This window comes from Pagrus major, chromosome 7 (genome assembly GCF_040436345.1).
Source record: "Pagrus major chromosome 7, Pma_NU_1.0".
NCBI lineage: Eukaryota > Metazoa > Chordata > Actinopteri > Spariformes > Sparidae > Pagrus > Pagrus major.
In genome coordinates, this window is record NC_133221.1 from 12,296,054 (window position 1) to 12,316,275 (window position 20,222).

The following is a 20,222-nucleotide window of genomic DNA, read 5'->3' on the forward strand; positions in this document are numbered from 1 at the left end:
CAACAACTGCTGCATCATTAAAGTGCCACAGAGCGACAATCTTCACCTCTCGGTTCAGGGGACTGTTTGTTCGGGGAACTTTATATTTTCTCCTCTTCTTCTTGAGCACAGCAAACTCATTAAAGGCTTTGTTGTGTGTCTGTTTGCAGTTTGAGGGCAGGTGGAGAGTTGATCTTAACTTGACCTTTTTCACAGCAGCAGTTTTTACTCATCATTGTGGGAACGACTTGTGAAAGCATCCCTGTCAGCGACCCAGAAACTAATACAGCTAAGTGTAATTCAGCCCTCATTATTCTTTTTTTCATACCTGTGATTTTCCTCCTGGAAATGGGCAAATTTCTGCTATGAAAAAATTCTTGCTGCATTTTTGTATGTTCGGTAAAACTTCTCTTATATGTTCTCTATAATTGGATGCCAGCTCTAATGAAACAACAGGATATAATGAATATTTAGACATATCTACTAAAAGACAAAATAGTACTAAATGCTTATTGCTACATTTTGACTCAATTTGACTCTATTTGTATTGATATATGGATCGGGTCTTTTTTTTTCCTGTTTTGATTTTGTTTACACTAAATCCTAAATGTTGTATTTAACAACCACATGTGGATGACATGAATTACTGTGACTGTTTGTGCCCTTGACACGAGGCTAAGATGAACTGTTCTTTGTACTCCACCTCACCTCCAGGAAGTACATATGGAGTGTATGTTTAAGTTGGTCTATATATGTATGTATGTATATATATATATATACAGTTCACATATTGCTTTCAAGCTCTTTTAGTGAAAAAAAAAGTGTAAAATATATATAAATATAGTGTAAAAATAAGCAATTAAGTAATAACTGATAACAAGTTATGGATCTACTGTCTGTGTTGGGGCTTTTATTATCATATGACAGCAGAACAAGAAATCAAAGCCCTATTTAAAATAATACATACGAAACAAAGAGAAATGAAATGACGTTCAATAGTAACATAGCTCAGCAGCCGACTGTATGTTAGCACTTACGATTATTTTTGTGGTTCCTACATCTTTAAATGACCTTTTAATGAGGGAATAATTTACTGTGAACCACTGCTGATCTGACATGGTGCTCTGAGGGGAGCTCCACTGCTTAAAGCAATACAGACTCATTAGAGTAGGTTCACTTTAAAGATTTGATGTTAAAGATTTGTTTGTATTGTGCTAAACACTTCCACCCTGCAGGGACTTTTTTCGTGGTAGAATTGTGACTCAATTAGAGTCAGACTAAATTATTCTTATATAAGTTTACATGAGGCTGTAGCTATACCTAAGCATAACTTCTCAACTATAACAAGCACTATAAAAGGTGTATTTCCCTACCAATCAGAGTGATTAATAAAGTAATTCATAGGGAGACAGAATCTCAAAGCCAGAGACTCCTGTAGTTTCAGTGTGTAGGATTTAGGAGGATCTATTGGAAGATATGGAACACAACATTTCATTATTATGCTTTCATTGGTGTATAATCACCTGAAACTATGAATCTTTGTGTTTTCCTTTCCTTGGAATAAGCCTTTTATACAGCCGTCCTCATCAGAACTACAACCATACAAGTCGACTGTGAAAGCAGCTTGTTCTGATCCGTATCTTCTTTCCTGTTTGGTGGCGGCCTCTAGTGGCCGTAGTAATTATTAATGCAGCAAAGGTGGAAATCAGGTGGAGTGGTATGAAGAACGAGAAGGTCTGCATAAAGGGGAGTTTGGGGATGGACGGTCGGGTTAAAGAAGCACAGGACTCTAATCCAGGAGACTGCTGCTGCATGTCCAGTGTGAAACCACAAATCGAACAAAAAAATTAGAATTTTTTAGCGGCCACTGTAAAGGAGGGTGCATGTTTGATTTGTTGCAATCTACTACCACAATGCTAGATGCCACTAAATCCCACACACTGGACCTTTGAGCCAGAAGTAAGCGAGCACTGATGAGGAGACATCCACCTAAAGGTGATATTGTGTGGTGGTAACTCTCGAATGTAGAGACAGGTGTCTAATCATGCAAAGTGATCCAAAATTAAACTCTAAATGTAAAGAGGAACCATTGTAAATTAATCATCATTCATCAGATTTGCCATTTGTTACCAAAGAATGTAATAATTGAGGTAATTTAGACTAATCACATCACTTCAAACTGCATGTGGAGTCAGATAAAAGGCTTCCAGTAGTTTCCCTTTCACTGGGATAGTTGGAAAAATAATAAAATTGCCCATAAGCAGAAATATCACTTCAAAGCTACTTCAATGCAGCTGCTGCAGTAAGTGGCTCATGTAGAGCTCCTCTTTGGTGTCCTTCTGTATAAATGTGTGTATCAACGCTTCGCTGCCGAGGAAAAATCTCTTAGGCCGACACATACAAGCTTATTCTTAGTCAACTCTCCTGGTTAAATAAAGGTGAAGCCACACAGTTCACACTGACATGTTATTGATCACACAGCGGAGGAAATATACAAGAGGTTCCTCCACAGACATCCACAGAAGATAAACGGGAGTCCTCTTAGGGGTGAAAAACTACCATTAAATTTAATCTAATCAATTCAGTGACGCTGCGGTGTGGAGTGATCAATGTTCAGCTCCAAATTAAAAACCTCGTCCGATGCCAGTGGCCTTTGGCAGCAGTGTCCGGGTACACCAGCAGCAACAGCAACCGCAACAGCAGGGTTTAATGGCAGGGACATTATAGAGAGGCAGCTCTACTTTTTGCTGCAGGGAAAAACTTACACAAGCATCAGTCAGATGCACAAATACAGTAATTTATAATGACTGTGGACTGAATAGATTTCTTTGACCAGCTCCACTGTGTTATTCCACATCTATTCTCCACAAGGGTTTCATTTCAAAGGATGCCGCACCTCCTTCCTTGTTTTGAAGAAGAAAATGATAACACTACAAAGATGAAAAGGTAGATATAAACATTTATACAGAGCGTTGGGGATTAAACTAAATAAACAAGACGCTCAAAACAATGTTTGATCATAAATTTTAACGAGAACTTGTCGGCAAAGATTCAAAACACACTCTGACGTTGTCATCATAAAACAATCAATAAGAGAAGTGTAAGCCTGACTTTGCTTTGTAAATGTCTGCCTGTGCTTGTGGGAATAAAAGACAAACATGTTCACACAACAACATGCACATGTTCACCAGAGAAGGTTTCGATTCAAAACAGCAGAGGAAAAAAAGAACGCAGCAGGTATCCTCAGGTCAGAAAACGACATGTCTTTTCCTTCAGTTCACTCAGAGGTTCGCTCTTTCTCTGCTGTGGGGGGTTCATCATTCTTTTACTCACTATAAATAGATAATCCTATGATTTATACAGTGTCTGTTGTCTGCACAACTGAAACACCACGTAAAATGCACTCTATTTTATAAAAAAAGGTACCTTCATTTTAAAGAATAAGCCACAAAAAAAACATGAAAAGACCAGAAGCAACAATGTGTTAGTCCACACTTCCCAAACTGATTTTTTCCTTCTGAAGACAAAACAGGTCAGAAAAATGCTGTTTTTTTTAAGGCAATAATTTCCTAAAACACCTGGGCACTGTTTTTTTTAAAATTATTTACTTATTTATTTATTTTGCTCAAACAGAATTAAGTTGTTAATTTGTTGTTCATTACCTTTAGTGGTGGATTTGCTGCCGGGATGAGTATTCACGGCAGCAGGTTGGTGTCTGTAAGATTCACTCAAAATAAACCTCAGTGCACATGTTCATTGGGCTTCATTGATGTATTTTTTAAAAGTAAAACTGCAATTAAAATTCATATTTGCTAGAAAATTGTTTTAGCATAAATTTTCTCTTTCTTACTGGAGTGCTTATTTAGTCAAAATAGTAATTACTGAAAAGAAAGAAATGGGTGGTCTTTTATTTATACTTTGACATTCTCCATGGGGCATGGATTTTTTGGTTCCAGTATCCGTGTGAAATTAAAATAGTTTGTCATATTATCTCAATTACAGTGGACACACAGGCATTTACCAGCTGGAGGACTTACTTTGTCCCAACATTACTGCATGAATCAACATTACCTCTGCCAAGGAGGTTATGTTTTCACCCATTTGTGTTTGTTAGTTGGTTTGTCAGCAGGATTAAACAAAAACTACAGAACGGATTTCCGGGAAACTTAGGTGGAGGATGAACCTCGGTCCAGAATAGATCTCAATAACTTAAGGTGTGGATCTGGATAAAGAGATGGATCCAGGTATTGTTACTCTTGAGCCTTAGCAGACATATGTGCTCTACTGAGTGGCAGTGTTGTAATCACCATTGACTGATTCAGCTAGCCAGCTTGGGTTAGCGCTAGCTAGACGAACCCAGCAGTTGATGACTCAGCAGATGCTTCAATTACAAACAAAAGGTAAAATCTAGTGGGAGGCAGTGCTAACATCAGTGCGACAGGCTAACCAGCTTCATCTTTCCGAGTGGCACAGGCCAACAGTAAATAACTGACAATAGCAGTGTAGGCTAACTTGGGTTCAGTTAAACTCCACAGCAACCCTTTGATTTTACGTTGTGTTGTGTTTTTGCAAATGCTACCGCACCAAAAGTAAAAGCTAGCTAGCTTGCAGAGTGCACAATTTCACATTTTTTTAAAGGCTTAATCAACATTGTAAAATGCGTTACATCGACTACTTTTCAAGAGCATTACAATAACTAGCATGTTCCTACAGAGCATATATTGATACGAATTCACTATATTTACGTGGTGTTGAGCTAAGCACCCTGAGGTACTTTGAATGCTGGATTTATAGCTCATGAATTCATACACTATAGAGATTATTGTTGCTTGCTGAAGATAGATTTGAGGGGGTGTCTTGTATTACTTTTAATAAGCTTTACAGAGCTATGACCATGACAATTGACAGTACATCTTCTGGCAACGCCCGCTCTCAAATTTCAGTCAACTGTTGCTATGGGAAATGTCACCATGGAGCCTGAAGCTTAGCTGCTGTTTCACAAATGTGCCCAGTCCTTTTCTGGAACAATGTGCACAAGATCTGCAGTTTCATAACAGTTTATGTTTAAGAGAAATTTGTGAGAAGAATCAAACCATTGTTGGTTTTGGTCTTAACAGGATTTGTTGGCAGTAACAAAGAATATTGGCAGATTTGTCCGATAACTATGATTTTCTGGAGACAACTCACCACTTTGAAGTCCTCTGGTCTGCACTCGGTGCCGTGAAAGTGGCAGGAGAGCAGCATGTCATTGATGTCGTGACCGGTGCGGTCGTAGAATTCCCGCATGTTGAAGGGTCGTGGCTTGAAATTGTGGAAATTGGCTTTCACCTTTAGGCTCTCCAGAACGCTCTCCTCCACAAGATGTATGTCTCTGATCTCATACCTGGAAAAACAGGCAGGCAGAGAGGTCAAACCAATATTTCATATATTTTAAATGCAGATTTTATGGTGCGGATTGATGAACTTCCTTGAAAGTCTTCACAGTGAATAATCACTGTCTGATGATGAACTAGACTTCATAAAAAGTGAATTTCAGCCTTGAAACATTTCGCACACTTCAGAAAGGTTTATGAATCTTTATCTGTGAACTTTTTCTTCCACTCAACCAAAGCTAAAAATAATATAGTCCCGAATGAATCAAAAGAGACAGAAAACAGACAGTGAGATGGTTTTTTCCTGCCATCTCCTGGCCCTGAACTGATAGCATCAGCAGAGTGTAACGCTATATTGTACAGTACATAATAAAGTTCAGACAGGAGCTGTATGGGCCCATTAAGCCAGCCGTCCATTCATTGTCAATGCAGTAGCTTAAGGCTACACAGTACTTCAACTCAAGTCTCGAGTTATCTGGATACCTGGAGAAAAATGTGTTTGTGTTCATGTTGATTGGATTGTTTTGGTCCTGAGACTTTTGAAATTGACTAATAGCCCCATTTAGGTCAGCAAGTCTGACTACAAGTTTCTCGGCTCATTATTTTTGTCAGAGTGAACTTGCCTTTTTATGTTTTTTTGTTAATCATTAGAGATACACTTGACAGATTGCCATGGAATTTGGTCAAAGATCTCATTTGAGACATAACTCAACATCAACTACATGGTTTAGCACTAAATCTGTAGCTTACAGGCATTTATGTTTCCCAGAAGATGAGAGTTTCTCATGACTTTAGTGATGCCTTGACTTTTCCTCTGCTGTCTTAAATACTTGATCATACCTGCCAACACTGGGCTGTAAAAAAGAGAGAGATTTTCTGGAGGTAGCAGCAAATGTCCCCCCTGCAGAGTAGAGGCAAGAGGACGAGCAAGTGAGACAGGAGGCAAAAAAAGGGAGGGTCTGGCACCAAGCTGAGTGACATTGGGGATTGTATTTCTTCTTCTTGGCACCTGTTTCATCAGTTTTCAGAAGCAAACTTGGCTTGAGCGAGCACAGGAACATGAAAGTTCATGAAGTCAATTGAAGTTCTCTTATTAATTTTCTTAAAAACAGCTCCGGGATTTGTTATGCTGACGTCATTTGGTAATGTCTCATGATTAGATGAATGATTAGAGGAATTTTGTCCAATGTCTAAGTGGTAAGAGTCATCTCAAACTGGCCTGTCTGGTCTGATAGTTATGGTTGTTGCTGGTCTATACTTCTTAGTCAGAAAATTACTGTGGCTTCTTACAGTTTAAGACGTTCCTGAAAAAGATCAAGCTAGTTCTTTTAAGATGTGGATGACCAAATGACTGAACAGTACCCGATATGTGACAAAACTTAAGCAACAGTTTCTTATTTGCACCCCCAGCAGTTATGGAGCATTCATTGGATTTGTGTTTCCATCGATCTGTTGAATGTAAGGTCCAAAACTCACTCTCTAATAGCTGCTAACCTCTCCTCTATCTAGTCGCTTACTTTTGGCGTTTTGCTGTTTGATGCTGAGCAGATAGTGTACTGTGAGTCCAGCTTTTCTAGCTTGCTGCAGCCAAAAAAGATGCTATGAGAGCAGTGAGATTGGATCATAACAGTAAAATTGCTGAACATACAACTAAGCAAGGAGCTGAAACTCACTCTCAGCCCTGTAAAGCTGAGGGGAGCTGCAGATGCTAACGTGCTAAATAAAGATGGTAAGCACGGTAGCCTAAAAATGACACCAGCATGTTAGCATTGTCATTGTGAGCATGTTAGCTGAGCATTTTTCAACTGTTTTTAGTGTTTGGTATCTGTATTCAATACACTATATTTAGTGTTTGTGTGCATGTGTGTCCATATATGAGCTGGAAAAGTCCACCATTTTTTGATATCTTAATATTCAGATGTTAAGAACGTCTCTTCCTGGTCCTGTGAAGCAGTGCAATGATCTAAATTTATTAGATTGTTCAATGAAGTGAACAATGAACGTCTCTTCAATTTTCATCAGCTTCTTATCACTAATGGCTATGTCTCAACGATTTTCTTGCAGGGTAATTTCTCAATATATGCGCATTATTGATAGCTTGGTATTCACAGTTACATGTCTGTGATATGTCATTTTCTCTGTATCAACAGCTGTAGCCTTTTTAAAAAAAAAAAATTTAACCACATTAACAATAAAGGCCGCGAGTAACTGGGGAGCCAGACAACCCACATCACAACCAGGCTTATCAGGGGCACTGAGGAATTTCTTTTCATTTAATGGAGCTCACAAAAATGTGGCCACGCTGCCTTGTATTAAAAGAGAGCAGAGTAGCTGTGAATGCACCCACTCTCTACCCTCGCTGTGATCTCCCACCATGCTATTATTAAAAATGTCACAATTTTAATGGACTCACCACAGAGCAGATTGCTTACAGTTTTTTCCCGAACCGCCTCGAATGAAAAGCCTTTCTAGAAATTTCTCGTATGAATGTAGCCACTCTTATATGAATATGATCTTATATTGATCTTTTGTGTCACATATTATTGATACACCCCGTGTGTTGTTATTGCATGACGTGAAGAAGAATGAGACTCGGGGAACAAAACTTGGAATAAGGTGCAGTAATCCATTTGTTTTTCATTTTTTAATTAGAGCAAAGGAACATTTAGCACTCTAACTCAACTCTTCCAAACATTAAATCAATAATAACTAGCCTCATTTAGATTAAAAAATTAGTTCACAGACTTTTTGTGGGACATCAGGATTAGGCAAAGCCTCATTTCAGACGGGAAGTGTTTTTGTTTGATTGAAGAGAACTTAATTGAGGAGAGGCACCGGCTCCCCGCTGTTTGTGTAGTCGACAAACCTGCCAAGAAGGCACTTATGAGATAGAATCCCAGAGGACCAGCCGACGGGATCGGTGAAGGCTGACACTTCAGCATGTGTGCAGCTTAAATATCATGCCACAAGACATTTCCCAGACCAGTGACTCCAAACATGGGAAGTAGGCGGAGAACAGCCTTAAATGGATTTCATGCCCTGAGCACTTTCATTTCTGGCCAGGGGTATAACAGCTAAGTGTGCCGTTGCATAGCCTCACTACCTTGCCAAGGGAGGCAGGATAATGAGCACTAAACCTACTTCAGAGTGTAAGAGTTGAGATGAGTACATGGAGAAGGAAACTTGGTGGGAAAAATCAGCCCAATTTACGCTTTGGTCTCCAGCTCAGAAGCGTCTTCCTTGTGAACCGCTGCCTGGAAATGTGAGATTAGGAGAAGGATTCATGTAAAAATGTCCAGATGGCAAGTGTTGATTATCAGTCACACCAGTGTCACAGAAAAATTTGCTAAATTTAGTGTTGAGCCTGGGATCTTCATTAAAGATTTAGGGTAGAAGCTGGCTGTATACGCTCAAAAAAGTGATGCCACCAGAGGCCTTGAGCACTGTACAGTATGCTGAGCCCTGTCCTTGATCTCTGTAACTGACAGCCTGTCAGAGTGCACTTCATTGGAGGTCTAAATTTTTTAACTTTTTTCATCTTCTCGATGACACTCTCCTCTCCTGAAATACTGTCCGCCACTACTGTCAAAACGCAAGACACTCAGAGGCCGGCAGGTAAGAGAACAAAAAGCGAGGAGCTTAAATTTAAACCAAAGCTGTAGTTCATACATTTCAAAAGGTCAAAAAGCAAAATCCACAAATCAAAATCACAATGCAGGCAAAAAGGTTGGCAACAAAACAGGAGTAATCCACAAGCCGGAGGGGCGTCGTTTGACACGAGGCCACGCAACGCTTTCCAGCTTTGCACGCTTCACCGAAAGAGACTGCACCCTCCAACAACCACACAAAAACTTTTGGCTGCATCCGATTGGACGAACGCCGCTCTTGGGCCGCTGGTCTAGCATTTCAAACCGGACCAACATGGCGGCTCGTTTGGAAACTTTACATTATTACAAAAACAGCTCAGCGAAATGTGTTTCTGAAGACATTTTAAGCGAGAAATAAGCCGTGCAGTCTTCATTTTAACCCAGCAATGTTTAGTTTTTATAGTTTTTGAGGAGTTTCCAGAATCATTGCACAGCTTAATACATAGACAATGAACTGAAGCAGCGGATGCAGTTGACATGTGTATGTAAACACACAGGGAGTGATTAACTAATAGAACACAGATGAAAGCAGACAAAGCCAGGAAGTAGAAAGTAAAACCTGTAACCAACGACGCATGAGGATAAACTCTCAACACAAAACTGAAACTCCATGACAACTGAATCTGGTAAATGACGGCGTCTTGCTGATTCTTTCATTATCGCTGCCTCTGTTGACATTTGGAACAATATTACAACACCGCAGGGTAAGCAACATCTGTGGCTTTCAACGCCAGGATAAGTCACAGTCTGGCTCTGTGAGCTCTTTCCTCATTCTCCTCTGCTCTTTGGGCAGCTCCTTGCATGATCTTCATCACTGAAACATGCTATTCATTTTCTTGAACTATTATCTCTGACAGCTTAGAAACAAAGTGGATCTAATGCGCAGGAGTGTTTGTTTGCAGCTTATTTAAACGTATAAGTGACATTTCACTTGTAATCAAAAGGAGCAGACTCTCCGCATCCTTTCCTCCCGTGCACACAGTGGTACATGCCGTTGCCAGCTCCAGTATCCAGAACCCTCAGCTGCACCAACAAGTCGGCTGGCGCTCTCTGATTATAATGCCTCAGTTAATTCAAGCCTGACAAGCCTGCTCTCAGAGCGCTGAACGACTCAACAAGGTAGAAACTATTAGAGCTTGTCGGATGAGTGAGGCGCAATTGCCAGAGGTGGATTAAGTAGGTTACTGAGATCATTTACAAAAGTAGAAGCAGAAATACAACAATGTCGAAATACTTCACTACAAGTCTTGCAACGTAAATATTACTCCAAAGTAAATGTCCTTCTATCTATCCATCTTAAATAAAGATCGTTATAGCTAAAGCATTCATTCTTTTTGCAGTGGGAAGCTGAGGCTCCTGCATTATTTTGACATTTAGAAATTTTTTGGTTCAATGTTTTGTGTTTTTATTTAGTACAATTTGATGAAAAAACATTTTTTGTATTGTTTTTTAATAAAAACCTATGTACATGGGTTGTACAGGTTTTATGGATGTGAAGCATTTGAAGATACTCAAGAAATGGCGTCACAAAAAGCAAACATAACAATATATTGCAGAGTTCAAAGGGTTAAACATGTACTTTATATGAACAATATTTTACAAGAACATCATGGGTGTTTTGTGAATCAATATTAAAGGGTAACTCCAGCAATTTTGCACATTAAAGTGTGTGTACAGGTCTTGGGGAGTACTACTGCATGTGTGAATTAAGTAGTATAACGCCTTTTGTTGCTCCAGAGGAAACTGCATGTAATCTGATTAATTAATAGTGATGTCGGTCAGTGGCATTGTGGGTAATGTAGGCTCCAGGTTTTGAAAGAAAGAAGAATGCATTAAATTAAAAAAGCAATATCTCTGGTGCTGCTGTATCGATTTTGATCATTCGTCTTAAAACTGTCCAAAATCAGTCCAACTATATGCCTTCATTACCCAGAATGCAACTTAGGCGCTGAGTGACATCACTCGTGGCAATTTATCAGATCACATGCAGCTTCCTCTGGAGACAAAAAAGGCTTAATACCACTTTTTTTTTCCAAACACGCAGTAGTACTCCACAAGACCTGTGAACACACTTTAATGTGCAAAATTAGTGGAGTTACCCTTTAAAATGCAAATTATTTAACTACAGCTGTCTGAATTGTTGCAGGGTAGAAGTGTAAAGCATCATAAACTAGAAACGTAGCAGTTAATTTGAGTGAATGCAGTTAGTTCAATTTCATTTCGCGATATGAAACAAATTGATATAGTTTTAATGTCAGGCTAAAAGGAAAAGGGTGGAGAGTTTCTACAAAGAAGTGATTTGATATTAAAGGGACTATAAAATATAGATGCCTGCAGTAGAAACAGATTTAAAGATGAAATTATGTGCTTCATTTGGCACTTCTTATAAAGTGTGATTATTACCTCTGGTTGAGCAGGGCCAGCAGCTCCCCTGCATGGTACAGGTCATTGCGCGTCACCCGGCTGAAGCGGAACGCGTTCAGGTTGCAGAAGGTGACCGCGGGGAACGTCATGATCGGGGTCGTGACCTCATCCAGTTTGGTGACGTGCGGGTACTCGAGGTAGAAGTGGATCCGGTCCACGCACACGTACAGCAAGAAGGTGAGGGAGCCCAGGAAAAACACGACCCACAGGCAGCGCTTGATGCAGAACCGCTCGTACGTGAAAATGTGAGAGATGCCGTGCAGGGTCGAGCTGTGCGCAAAAACTTCTATGGGCGGCGGCTGATTTGAGTCCATTTCCTCGCTTTCTACTTTGAGATCCATTGTCACTGTGCAACAAGCTCGATCTGAATGCCAGAGTCAGGGAAAAAAACAAGCTTCAAAACAATTCAAACTGACCTGATTTTCATTCACCTGTGGCACAAGCTGCAATCATCCACCCAACCAGGTGCAGACGTGTAGATAAGCACTCTTGGACTTGGTGCGGTGTGGTCGCCATCCCTCATGCACACTGACGGAGAAACATTTTGAGCATCCGCCGCTCATTAAGAAAGTCAGACGAGCAGGAATTGTGTGCAGAAGCGATGCATGTCACAGGAGCAGGCGTGCAGGAGCAGGGGGACTCAAACGCGTGCAGAACCAAGGTGTCAGAACGAAGGTCCATCACCGCTGCGCTACAGCGGTGTTTGCAGGTCTCTCCTCGGGTTGCAGTAAAGCAAAGAAAGCGGGTTGACAAAGTGTTTCATCAGCCTGCGAAGTCGGTGGTCGATTATGAGTCCAGTGAAGCACGCATCATTCCTGCACGCCAACAAGAAGAAAACCCGGAGACCGAAAAGAGAAAGAAATCCTTCTGACACTTCGGCTCATTTACTAAGAGTTCCTCTGGAGCGCAGCTTTACGCATGTCCTTTTCAATCCGCAGATTTTCAGGTCAAGTCTGCTTGTTTTTTCTCCTCTCTGCTCCGGGATCTCAAAGCGTGCCTGAGAGTCAGACTGGCTGGTTATTCTGGTCAGTGGTGAGTCGTGAGCTTTCCTCCGCTCTCCTGGTGTCTGCCTGCCTGGCTGTGGTCGGCAGAGGAGAGGAGAGCGCTCTGCTGTTCACCTGTGAGTTACTGTAGTTTCATATCTTCACTACACAGCACCGCAGAGAGAGAGAGAGAGGGAGGGAGACTCCTTTAGGGACTAGAGCATGTGGTGAGCAGAACTTAAAATGTCCTGTTAGGATCAGAACAAGGAGAGATGTGGACAGAATCACACAAATTGTAGCCAAAGACAAAGAAATTATCACTGAATATAAACTCAAATCAACCTCTGTGATATGTTTAGATCTAAAGAGGAAGAAATTGAGCAAGACACTAAAAAGGTGTACAGGCAATTTAGTATATTTCTTCATTAAAGGTGGGGGTCTTACATATGGAGGAATGAAACTGCCAAAAAATGAAAAATAAATAGCTTGATGAATAAATTAATATGCCATTAAATGCATGAAATATAATATTAATTTATAATAATGTGACAAACTAATAGTTCTGCTTTAATTTGTCTAGTATGTTTGTAAAAACAAAAAAGATATTTTACGAGTTGGGAATGAGACTCAAAAATCAACTTTTCATACAAATAGGTCCTTTAATTTTCTATTTTATTTATTTATACATACTCACAAGCAACAGAGTAGGAAAAGAAAAGGTCAATTAGTCTGCCTTTTATGAGTCAAGCTCCATCCTACATTTCCCATAATGCAACTCCAACAGAAGTCATGCTGTCATGTCTGGGCGAGCCTTTTTCACAAGCATCTGTAACTCAATGTAATTTCTCATTCCTCATTTTTTTTCATTAATCTTTCTGAAAAATTAAGCGTGTATAAATATGCATGTACAATCACCAGAAAAAAATGTTGGCAATGTATTCTTCTGCAAACCATGGATGTGTTGAAACTGGACTTCAGCAGCAGAAATCACATGGCAAGGGTTTGGAAAAGATCATGTTTTGGCTTAAAATACCCGTTCTGGTCGCCACAAACACAGCTGGAAATCATTCAATGAAAAATATCCAGCGGAAATGTCTCCTGCCAACATTTTATCATGGCCACTGGGCTGACAGGAGGCGGTGGTGCTTGTACCGCTTTTGTCCACAGGGGCCGCCAGAATCAACAAAAAAAGACTGTCTCGTAGCAGCTTTAACAAAGTTAAACAGTGATTACCTTATGAACATAAAAAAACCTGAATGTAGTGATGTGTACGGCTACGAATAGACATATTTATATCTATGAGGCTACGTTCAAAGGCTAAAGTTTTACTTATGTACATCATTGATACATTATTGATACCAGGAAGCTCCCTTCATTAAGCCTTGCCTACCTGCATCTTTCACACTGCACACCCAAAGTTTGTAACTCAGGCTCTCTGTTAAAAACATGTTGTCTCTGAACTCAAGCTGAGATAACCCTGATGACATCACCAGGGTTAATTTTTTTTTCTTTGAAAAAGCTCCAAGGATTAATGTGACATTGGTTGAGTGCCCCTTAAACCAAATACAGAGTGACTACTACGACCACTGGGACTGGAGGACCCAGTCAAACCTGGCAACCCAGAGTAATCTGACTATGCTGATGTGAGCAGCTGATATCAATTGACGGTCCCAGATAATGACAGGCAATTATGAGCGAGCATGAATGAGAGGAGCGAATGAAAGGATGGTAAGAGAAATAAACTAAGGAGTGAGCATGCAAAAGAGTGCGCAGAGTCTTCCCGTCTGAACTTTCACCAGAGCTTCATTTCTGGAGGTAGAAACAGAACAACACTCCCTGCAGCCTGAGCAGCATAAAGACACAAAATAAAACTCAAATACAGAGAATTCAACTCACTGACAGATCAAAAAATAATTCAGTATTTACTGGGTTTAAAAAATTAATTATATTGCTGTGGAATCAAGTTTTTCAGAGCATGTCAAACCCTCAATGAAAACGCTCCTTCAAAGTCTGCCTCCTCTGTCTGATTTTTATTTTATCTGTTTTCTTCTATGGTTCTCATCGTTGCTGTTACATTATTAAACTATATCTCGTCTTATAAAATATATATTTTTGATAGGCCTGCTGAAATTTGGTCCGTGGAATGTCTATAAAATAAAAACTGTGAATAATGCCCAAATCAAGTCAGTTTGTTTTGATTGATCAACAGTCGAAGACTCAAATATAATGCATTTATTATTACAGAAGACAAAGAAAATCTAAGAATGCTCTCATTTGAGAGGCTGGAAGCAGAGAATTTTTTATCTTTGAAAAAAATGATTCGTCGATTGTGAGAATTGTAGATTAATTTTCAAACACTTCACTTATCTTTTAATTAGCTAATTATTTCAGCTATATTTTTTTTCTTTCCTTATACTACACGATGGAGAATACTAATGTTGTGCAGTATAGTTTAGTGGTAAAGGTTTTTTAGTCACGAGAGTCATGAGAGTCCAGTAATGTACAATAAATTTTCCCGTCCATTCTAAATGAATTAAAGTCAGACTTCAAGGACAGAGAAACAAATATTTGAACGAATATTCACCAACACAAACTTTGATCAAGAACACCGCATTTCTAACAGAAAACTCTCCAAAACAAAGCCATTTTCAGGCTTCAGGAAGAAAAATAATGATATGTGCCAGGTTTAGATTGGACCATGAATAAACAATGACATTTAGTCCCCAGCTGGTTACTGGCGTGAAAAATGGATCTGGCTGTGCAACCAGGCTGAACCAAGCTTTGTAAGTACGACAAAATATTTATTACATGTCATGAAAGATGCATTACTCTTCAATCTTAAATGCATCAGCACGAGAAAAGATACTTATCTGTGACATTAAAGAGTGACTGCACTCACCACTGTGCCCGGGGGCAGTTCTGATCTTATAATCCAGCATAAACAGCTATAATGTGTATGACATTTGATATATTATGGAGCTTAAACAAACCTTTCCCTTATGGTGTATGGTTTTAGACATGTGATTGTGTGATAATGCTCTGTAGGGAGGAATGTGACCAAGCCAGTCAATCAAGTACCGTATCTTTACTTATGTAAATGATCTGAATACGTCCTCCTCCACCAACGAACAGCTGTAACTGAGCGATATTGCAGAGACGAAAAGCTGCTTTTTGTTCTCAAATCCAAATTTGAGTTTGTAGTTTAAGTATTCAGCAACTGTCCTAACCCACATTCCCTTCATTTGAAGCTGGCACTTAGTATGGATCCCCACTGCTTTGTGTTTACAGCCAAACAGTGAAAATCAACTCTGTGTGAGTTTGAAAAATTAAAGTCATGAGACTTTATGCAGCTGGCAACAGGACACTGAGGTCGGTAATTTTCTGGGATCGTGGGGATTTTCAGCAACCTAGAGGAAGTTTACTCTCACAATTAAAAAAATGTACACATGGTGATTTTTTCAGGCTAATTCTAGTATTTTGAGACCTAGAGACTTAAAGGTCCAGTATGTAGTTTTGGGGATGACATTTTAAGAGAGGAGAAAGAGAAAAGGGGAAGAGACAAATCAGTCTTGACTGATGTTCGTGACTGAATAAAATGAATTAACAGACTTCATACTGTTTAACTGTGTTTAAGTAGTTACCTTTCTGGCTACAAACCCTGTTCGGGGACTGTATTCCTCTCTGAGGACGGCTTGTTTTTTCTATTATGGAAATATTCCCAATTTTTATTGTTTCCATCACAGACATCCAGATAGACAGTCCAACGTGTTTTATAGACAGGTCTTTACAAAAAAGGCAAGAGAAAGACAAAAAATAAAACAGCAACAACAGATCCAGATAAAATAATATTGGTGAAAGCTACAATAATATTACAAATTGAATATACAACAAAAGGCAATATTGTTAATGATAATAAACAAATGCAAAGCAATCCTCTATTTTCAATCTTTAGTGGAAGTGTGTTTGGGTCACCACATACAGTAGCTGTATAGTGAGGCCTGAATATAAAGCATATTATCTATAGGGAAATTGATAACAATGTTAATTTTGAGACAGTTATTTCAGTTAAGAGTTAAGTTAGTTAAGTTTATAAGCAATTGTTCATTTCCAAAGTACTGATCGATATAGCCCCTTCACATCCAATCTCCTCCATTTTAATTCCCATAAAGTAGATTTAAGCCTGTGAAAATCTTCTGACTCCACACTGTCTGTACAATATCATGCTAACATTTCCTGGTCCCAGCTTCTCAGTTTTGACAATTTCCTCTTTTAATTTTGTAAATATATTTACACCCCTTTTTAAGCCAGAGTCTTCACTGTAGCTGCTTAGGTAAAAGCATTAGCACGCACCCTGTCTGAAGTGGGCGTAGGAGCTCGACCGCACGCCAAGGGTGTAAATAATGTTTTTTTTTTTTCAAATAATTTTTGTGATTTGGGGCCTTCTGGAGACTTAGATTACGCTGGATGAGCTGTATGGAGCCATTTTATATTTGTTTTCCTTTTGTTCTTTTTACATTTTAAAACAAGTCCCCATCTACTTCAGTTGTTTAGGAGAATGCTTTGGATGACACAACTTCACCTGGCTTTCCATTAGGATGAAGATGAGGAGATAAGGACTGAATTGTTATCTTTGGGAGGAACTCATCCTTTATGGCTGCACCATTTAATTGAAGGGAAATATTATGTATGTCTACTAGACTTTTTAAATAAAGTTATGTGGGTTTGAACAATGTTTGAACGTGGTCAGACTGGCTGCTGTCCGTGGTGCTGATGAGTGTTATTGGTGTGGCAGGTCTGCGTGTTCCTCTCCAGGCCTGCAGGGGGCAGCAGAGCGCGCTGCTGCTGCATCTCTGGCAGCAGAAGGAACGGAACATGTGAGCAGCAGCAGCAGCAGCAGCAGTAACAAACATGGCGACTCCCGTCACTGCAGCTCGCCTCTGTCTACAGGCAGGACGGACAGTCACCTCTCTGTCAGTAAGACACAGGCGGGCCGTTAGCCTGCCACAGAGGAGATGCTACATATCATCCTCGACGGGGAACAGTGAGTGAATGTTTTTATACAAGATAACTAAAGAGATGTTAGCTGAGGGTGGCAGCTGTAGCTCAGAGGTCAGTGCTCCCCCCCCAGACACAGAGCCTGACAGCTAATGACTAATGATTGTTCTGGACTTTTCTCTTTGTTTCTTCTCAGAACAACAAACTGTGTAACTGGACTGTAGTTAAACTAACAAAGTACCTGTTAAAACATCTTCATGGTAAAACAATAACAATGTAAAGCTGAGGAAATCGTGTTATCTCTGGTTAAATCTTCGTAAACAAACCCTTTGCTGGCTTTGTGGTGTGATATACGCACACACTCGCTAAAACTTGATAAATAGTAAGTAAAGGTATAACATTTTTACACACGAGTGGCTGTGTGAATGTAAGTATATTTACAAAAGTATTGTACTTTGCAAGTGAAAGTCCTGCATTGAAAATATGAATTAAATTGAACTTAATGTATTAAAAGTACTGACTCCAGAAAGACTGACCTTTAACCTTTATAATATTCAATATTAATCTACTCAAAACTAGTAAGTGATATTGGGATATGCAATAAAAGTCAAATCACGTGTCGCATTATTTTTGGGGATCAAAAATATTCACAAAACACAAAATAAAAAAAACATTACAGAATAAACAACTGAAACACTAAGATATCCCGAATTCATTTTGAGTAGTGTATTTAATAAGTGCATAATCTAATTAAGTTGGATTGTAATTACTCATGTATGAATTTAAAAACAGCATTTTACTATGTAATTTCCTCTGCTGGAGCAAATTATCAACTACACTACTCAAAATGAGTAAGGGGTATTGGGACTCTGAGTGCTGTATCGTTTCAGTTTCGTGAAGACGTGTCACTTCTCATCCAAGAGGCTTCTTCAGTGTATTGGTGTATTTTGTACAGTGCTGCAGCTAATGATTATTTTCATTAGATTAATGCAATAATGACAGTTACAAGTTCTCTTAGCCCAATGTGACACCCGCACAATGCTTGTTTTCTCCAAGCAATAGCAATTAAAAAAATAAAGAAAATCAAAATGATTAAAAAACAATTATAAAATTACAAAGAGCAAATCCTCACATTTGTGGAGCTGGAACCATGAAATGTTTGACTTTGATGTCATCAATATAGTTGCAAAACATTGTATTTCAAAGGCTTTCTGTAGGCCTTGTATACAGAAGTGTGGTTTTAGGGATCTGAATACTTTATCAACCAATTATTTTTATCTGAACCATTAGCACAAGTTAGTTTAGTATTTTGTCTGATAAATTATGCACTGTGAGTTTCCTATCATGCTGATCTCCACATGCACTTTGTTTGCTGGAATTTGTTCCTTTAATCATCTCTAAATGATCGTGAATTGAAATGTCTAACTTTACCATTGTGCGTAGAAGCTTATTAATAGCAAACAAATGACCCTAAATTCTCTGTTGATAAGTCTTCATGGCTTCCTAAAGATACATTAGTAAACACAATGCCACATCAGGTAATCTCACTGAGATCAAGATCTTTTATTGGTAAAGAGACTTCCAATTGATAGTAGAGGGTCACGTATGTTTATAGCTGACATTGAAGGGTTGAAAGGTTGAAAGGTGACTGTAAACATAACTGAAAACACTGGTGGAGCTGGTAACAAGAGAAACCAAGTTGAGTTTTACATACATAATGAAATGATAACATTGTTAATAATGACGATGATCAAGAATATGAACAGATATAAACAAAGAGTCAGATTTGGGCACCAATTCAAAGGAGGCATCTATTATAAAATATCTGTTTTGTCGTCTTATTCTCTGTAGATCTTCAGTTCAGACTCGATGAGCGAACGGCTCACAGCAGTCTGGACCTCTACAAGAAAGACACCGGCGTCATCTACCGCATGCTGGGTCTGGACCCCAGCCATGTTCAAGACAATCCCGAGCGTTTCCGAGACTGGGCTGTTGTGTTTGGTGATCAGAAGATCAGCAGTGGACGACATTACTGGGAGGTGACGGTCAAAAAGTCTGGAGAGTTTCGTCTCGGTGTGGCTGACGCACAGATGTCCAGGGAGGACTGTGTGGGCACCAACAGCTCCTCCTGGGTATTCGGCTATGCTCAGCGCAAGTGGTTTGCCATGACCAGCAATAAGATTGTTCCTGTGACGCTGGTGGGCAAACCAGACCGCGTGGGCATCCTGGTTGACTACGACGCGGGCCTTCTGGGGCTGGTGGACATAGAAAAACCCTCCATCATTCACTCCATCAGGGTCCAGTTCAAGGCTCCCCTGTGCCCTGCGTTCGGACTTTGGGACGGGGAGCTGCTCACACACTCGGGTCTGGAGGAGCCTGAAGGCCTGAAGTGAAGCAGGATGAACTGTGATGGCCATGAAAGGCCGTGGGCTTGATACAGTGGCAACATTCATTATAAGGAAAAAGGAAGCAGTATCTATGTGGGAATCATTTACAGCTCTATTGCAGGTGATGGTTCATTTTCAATGGTCCAGTTGGTTCATAATCATGACTCTTAACAATGCAAGTTCATACTTTGTGTATGTCATTCAGCCTCAGGCATCATATCACAGAAGCTGTCTTTATATGTACCTCATGTATTACCTCTCAGACTAACTGATGTGAAAAGGATGTGTGGTTGTTTTTGAGAGGAACCTTAACTGCCAGGTTAATTTGCAATTTACTCTGGCATTACGCACATCGTTACAAAGCTGAAATCTACATAAACTTTTGCAGTCTCATGTTCATACTGTATATTGTTTAATAAAATAACTTCACAAAAA

The 20,222-nt window shown here is 39.6% G+C and overlaps 2 protein-coding genes across 3 annotated transcripts in view; one reads left to right on the forward strand and one right to left on the reverse strand.

The window, feature by feature from the left end:
* Positions 1–12,321, reverse strand: part of LOC140999446 (acid-sensing ion channel 1-like) — a 56,960-nt gene extending 44,639 nt beyond the window's left edge. For both annotated transcript variants that reach the window (XM_073469825.1, XM_073469824.1), the window contains exons 1-2: positions 11,402–12,321; positions 5,167–5,362 (exon numbers count right to left, since the gene is read on the reverse strand). In XM_073469825.1, coding sequence (XP_073325926.1) covers positions 5,167–5,362; positions 11,402–11,763 — 558 coding nt within the window. In that variant the 5' untranslated portion in view covers positions 11,764–12,321. The remainder of the gene's footprint in view (positions 1–5,166; positions 5,363–11,401) is intronic.
* A 141-nt stretch (positions 12,322–12,462) lies between these two features.
* Positions 12,463–20,222, forward strand: spryd4 (SPRY domain containing 4). Its single transcript, XM_073469826.1, has 3 exons — positions 12,463–12,542; positions 17,198–17,446; positions 19,252–20,222. The coding sequence occupies exons 2-3, from the start codon at positions 17,314–17,316 to the stop codon at positions 19,791–19,793; spliced, it is 675 nt and encodes a 224-aa protein (XP_073325927.1). The 5' UTR covers positions 12,463–12,542; positions 17,198–17,313; the 3' UTR covers positions 19,794–20,222.

Coding starts and splice junctions, on each gene's coding strand:
- spryd4 (XM_073469826.1), top strand. CDS start 17,314: ATGGCGACTCCCGTCACTGCAGCTCGCCTCTGTCTACAGGCAGGACGG. Junction 17,447..19,251: donor ATCATCCTCGACGGGGAACA/GTGAGTGAATGT, acceptor TATTCTCTGTAG/ATCTTCAGTTCAGACTCGAT.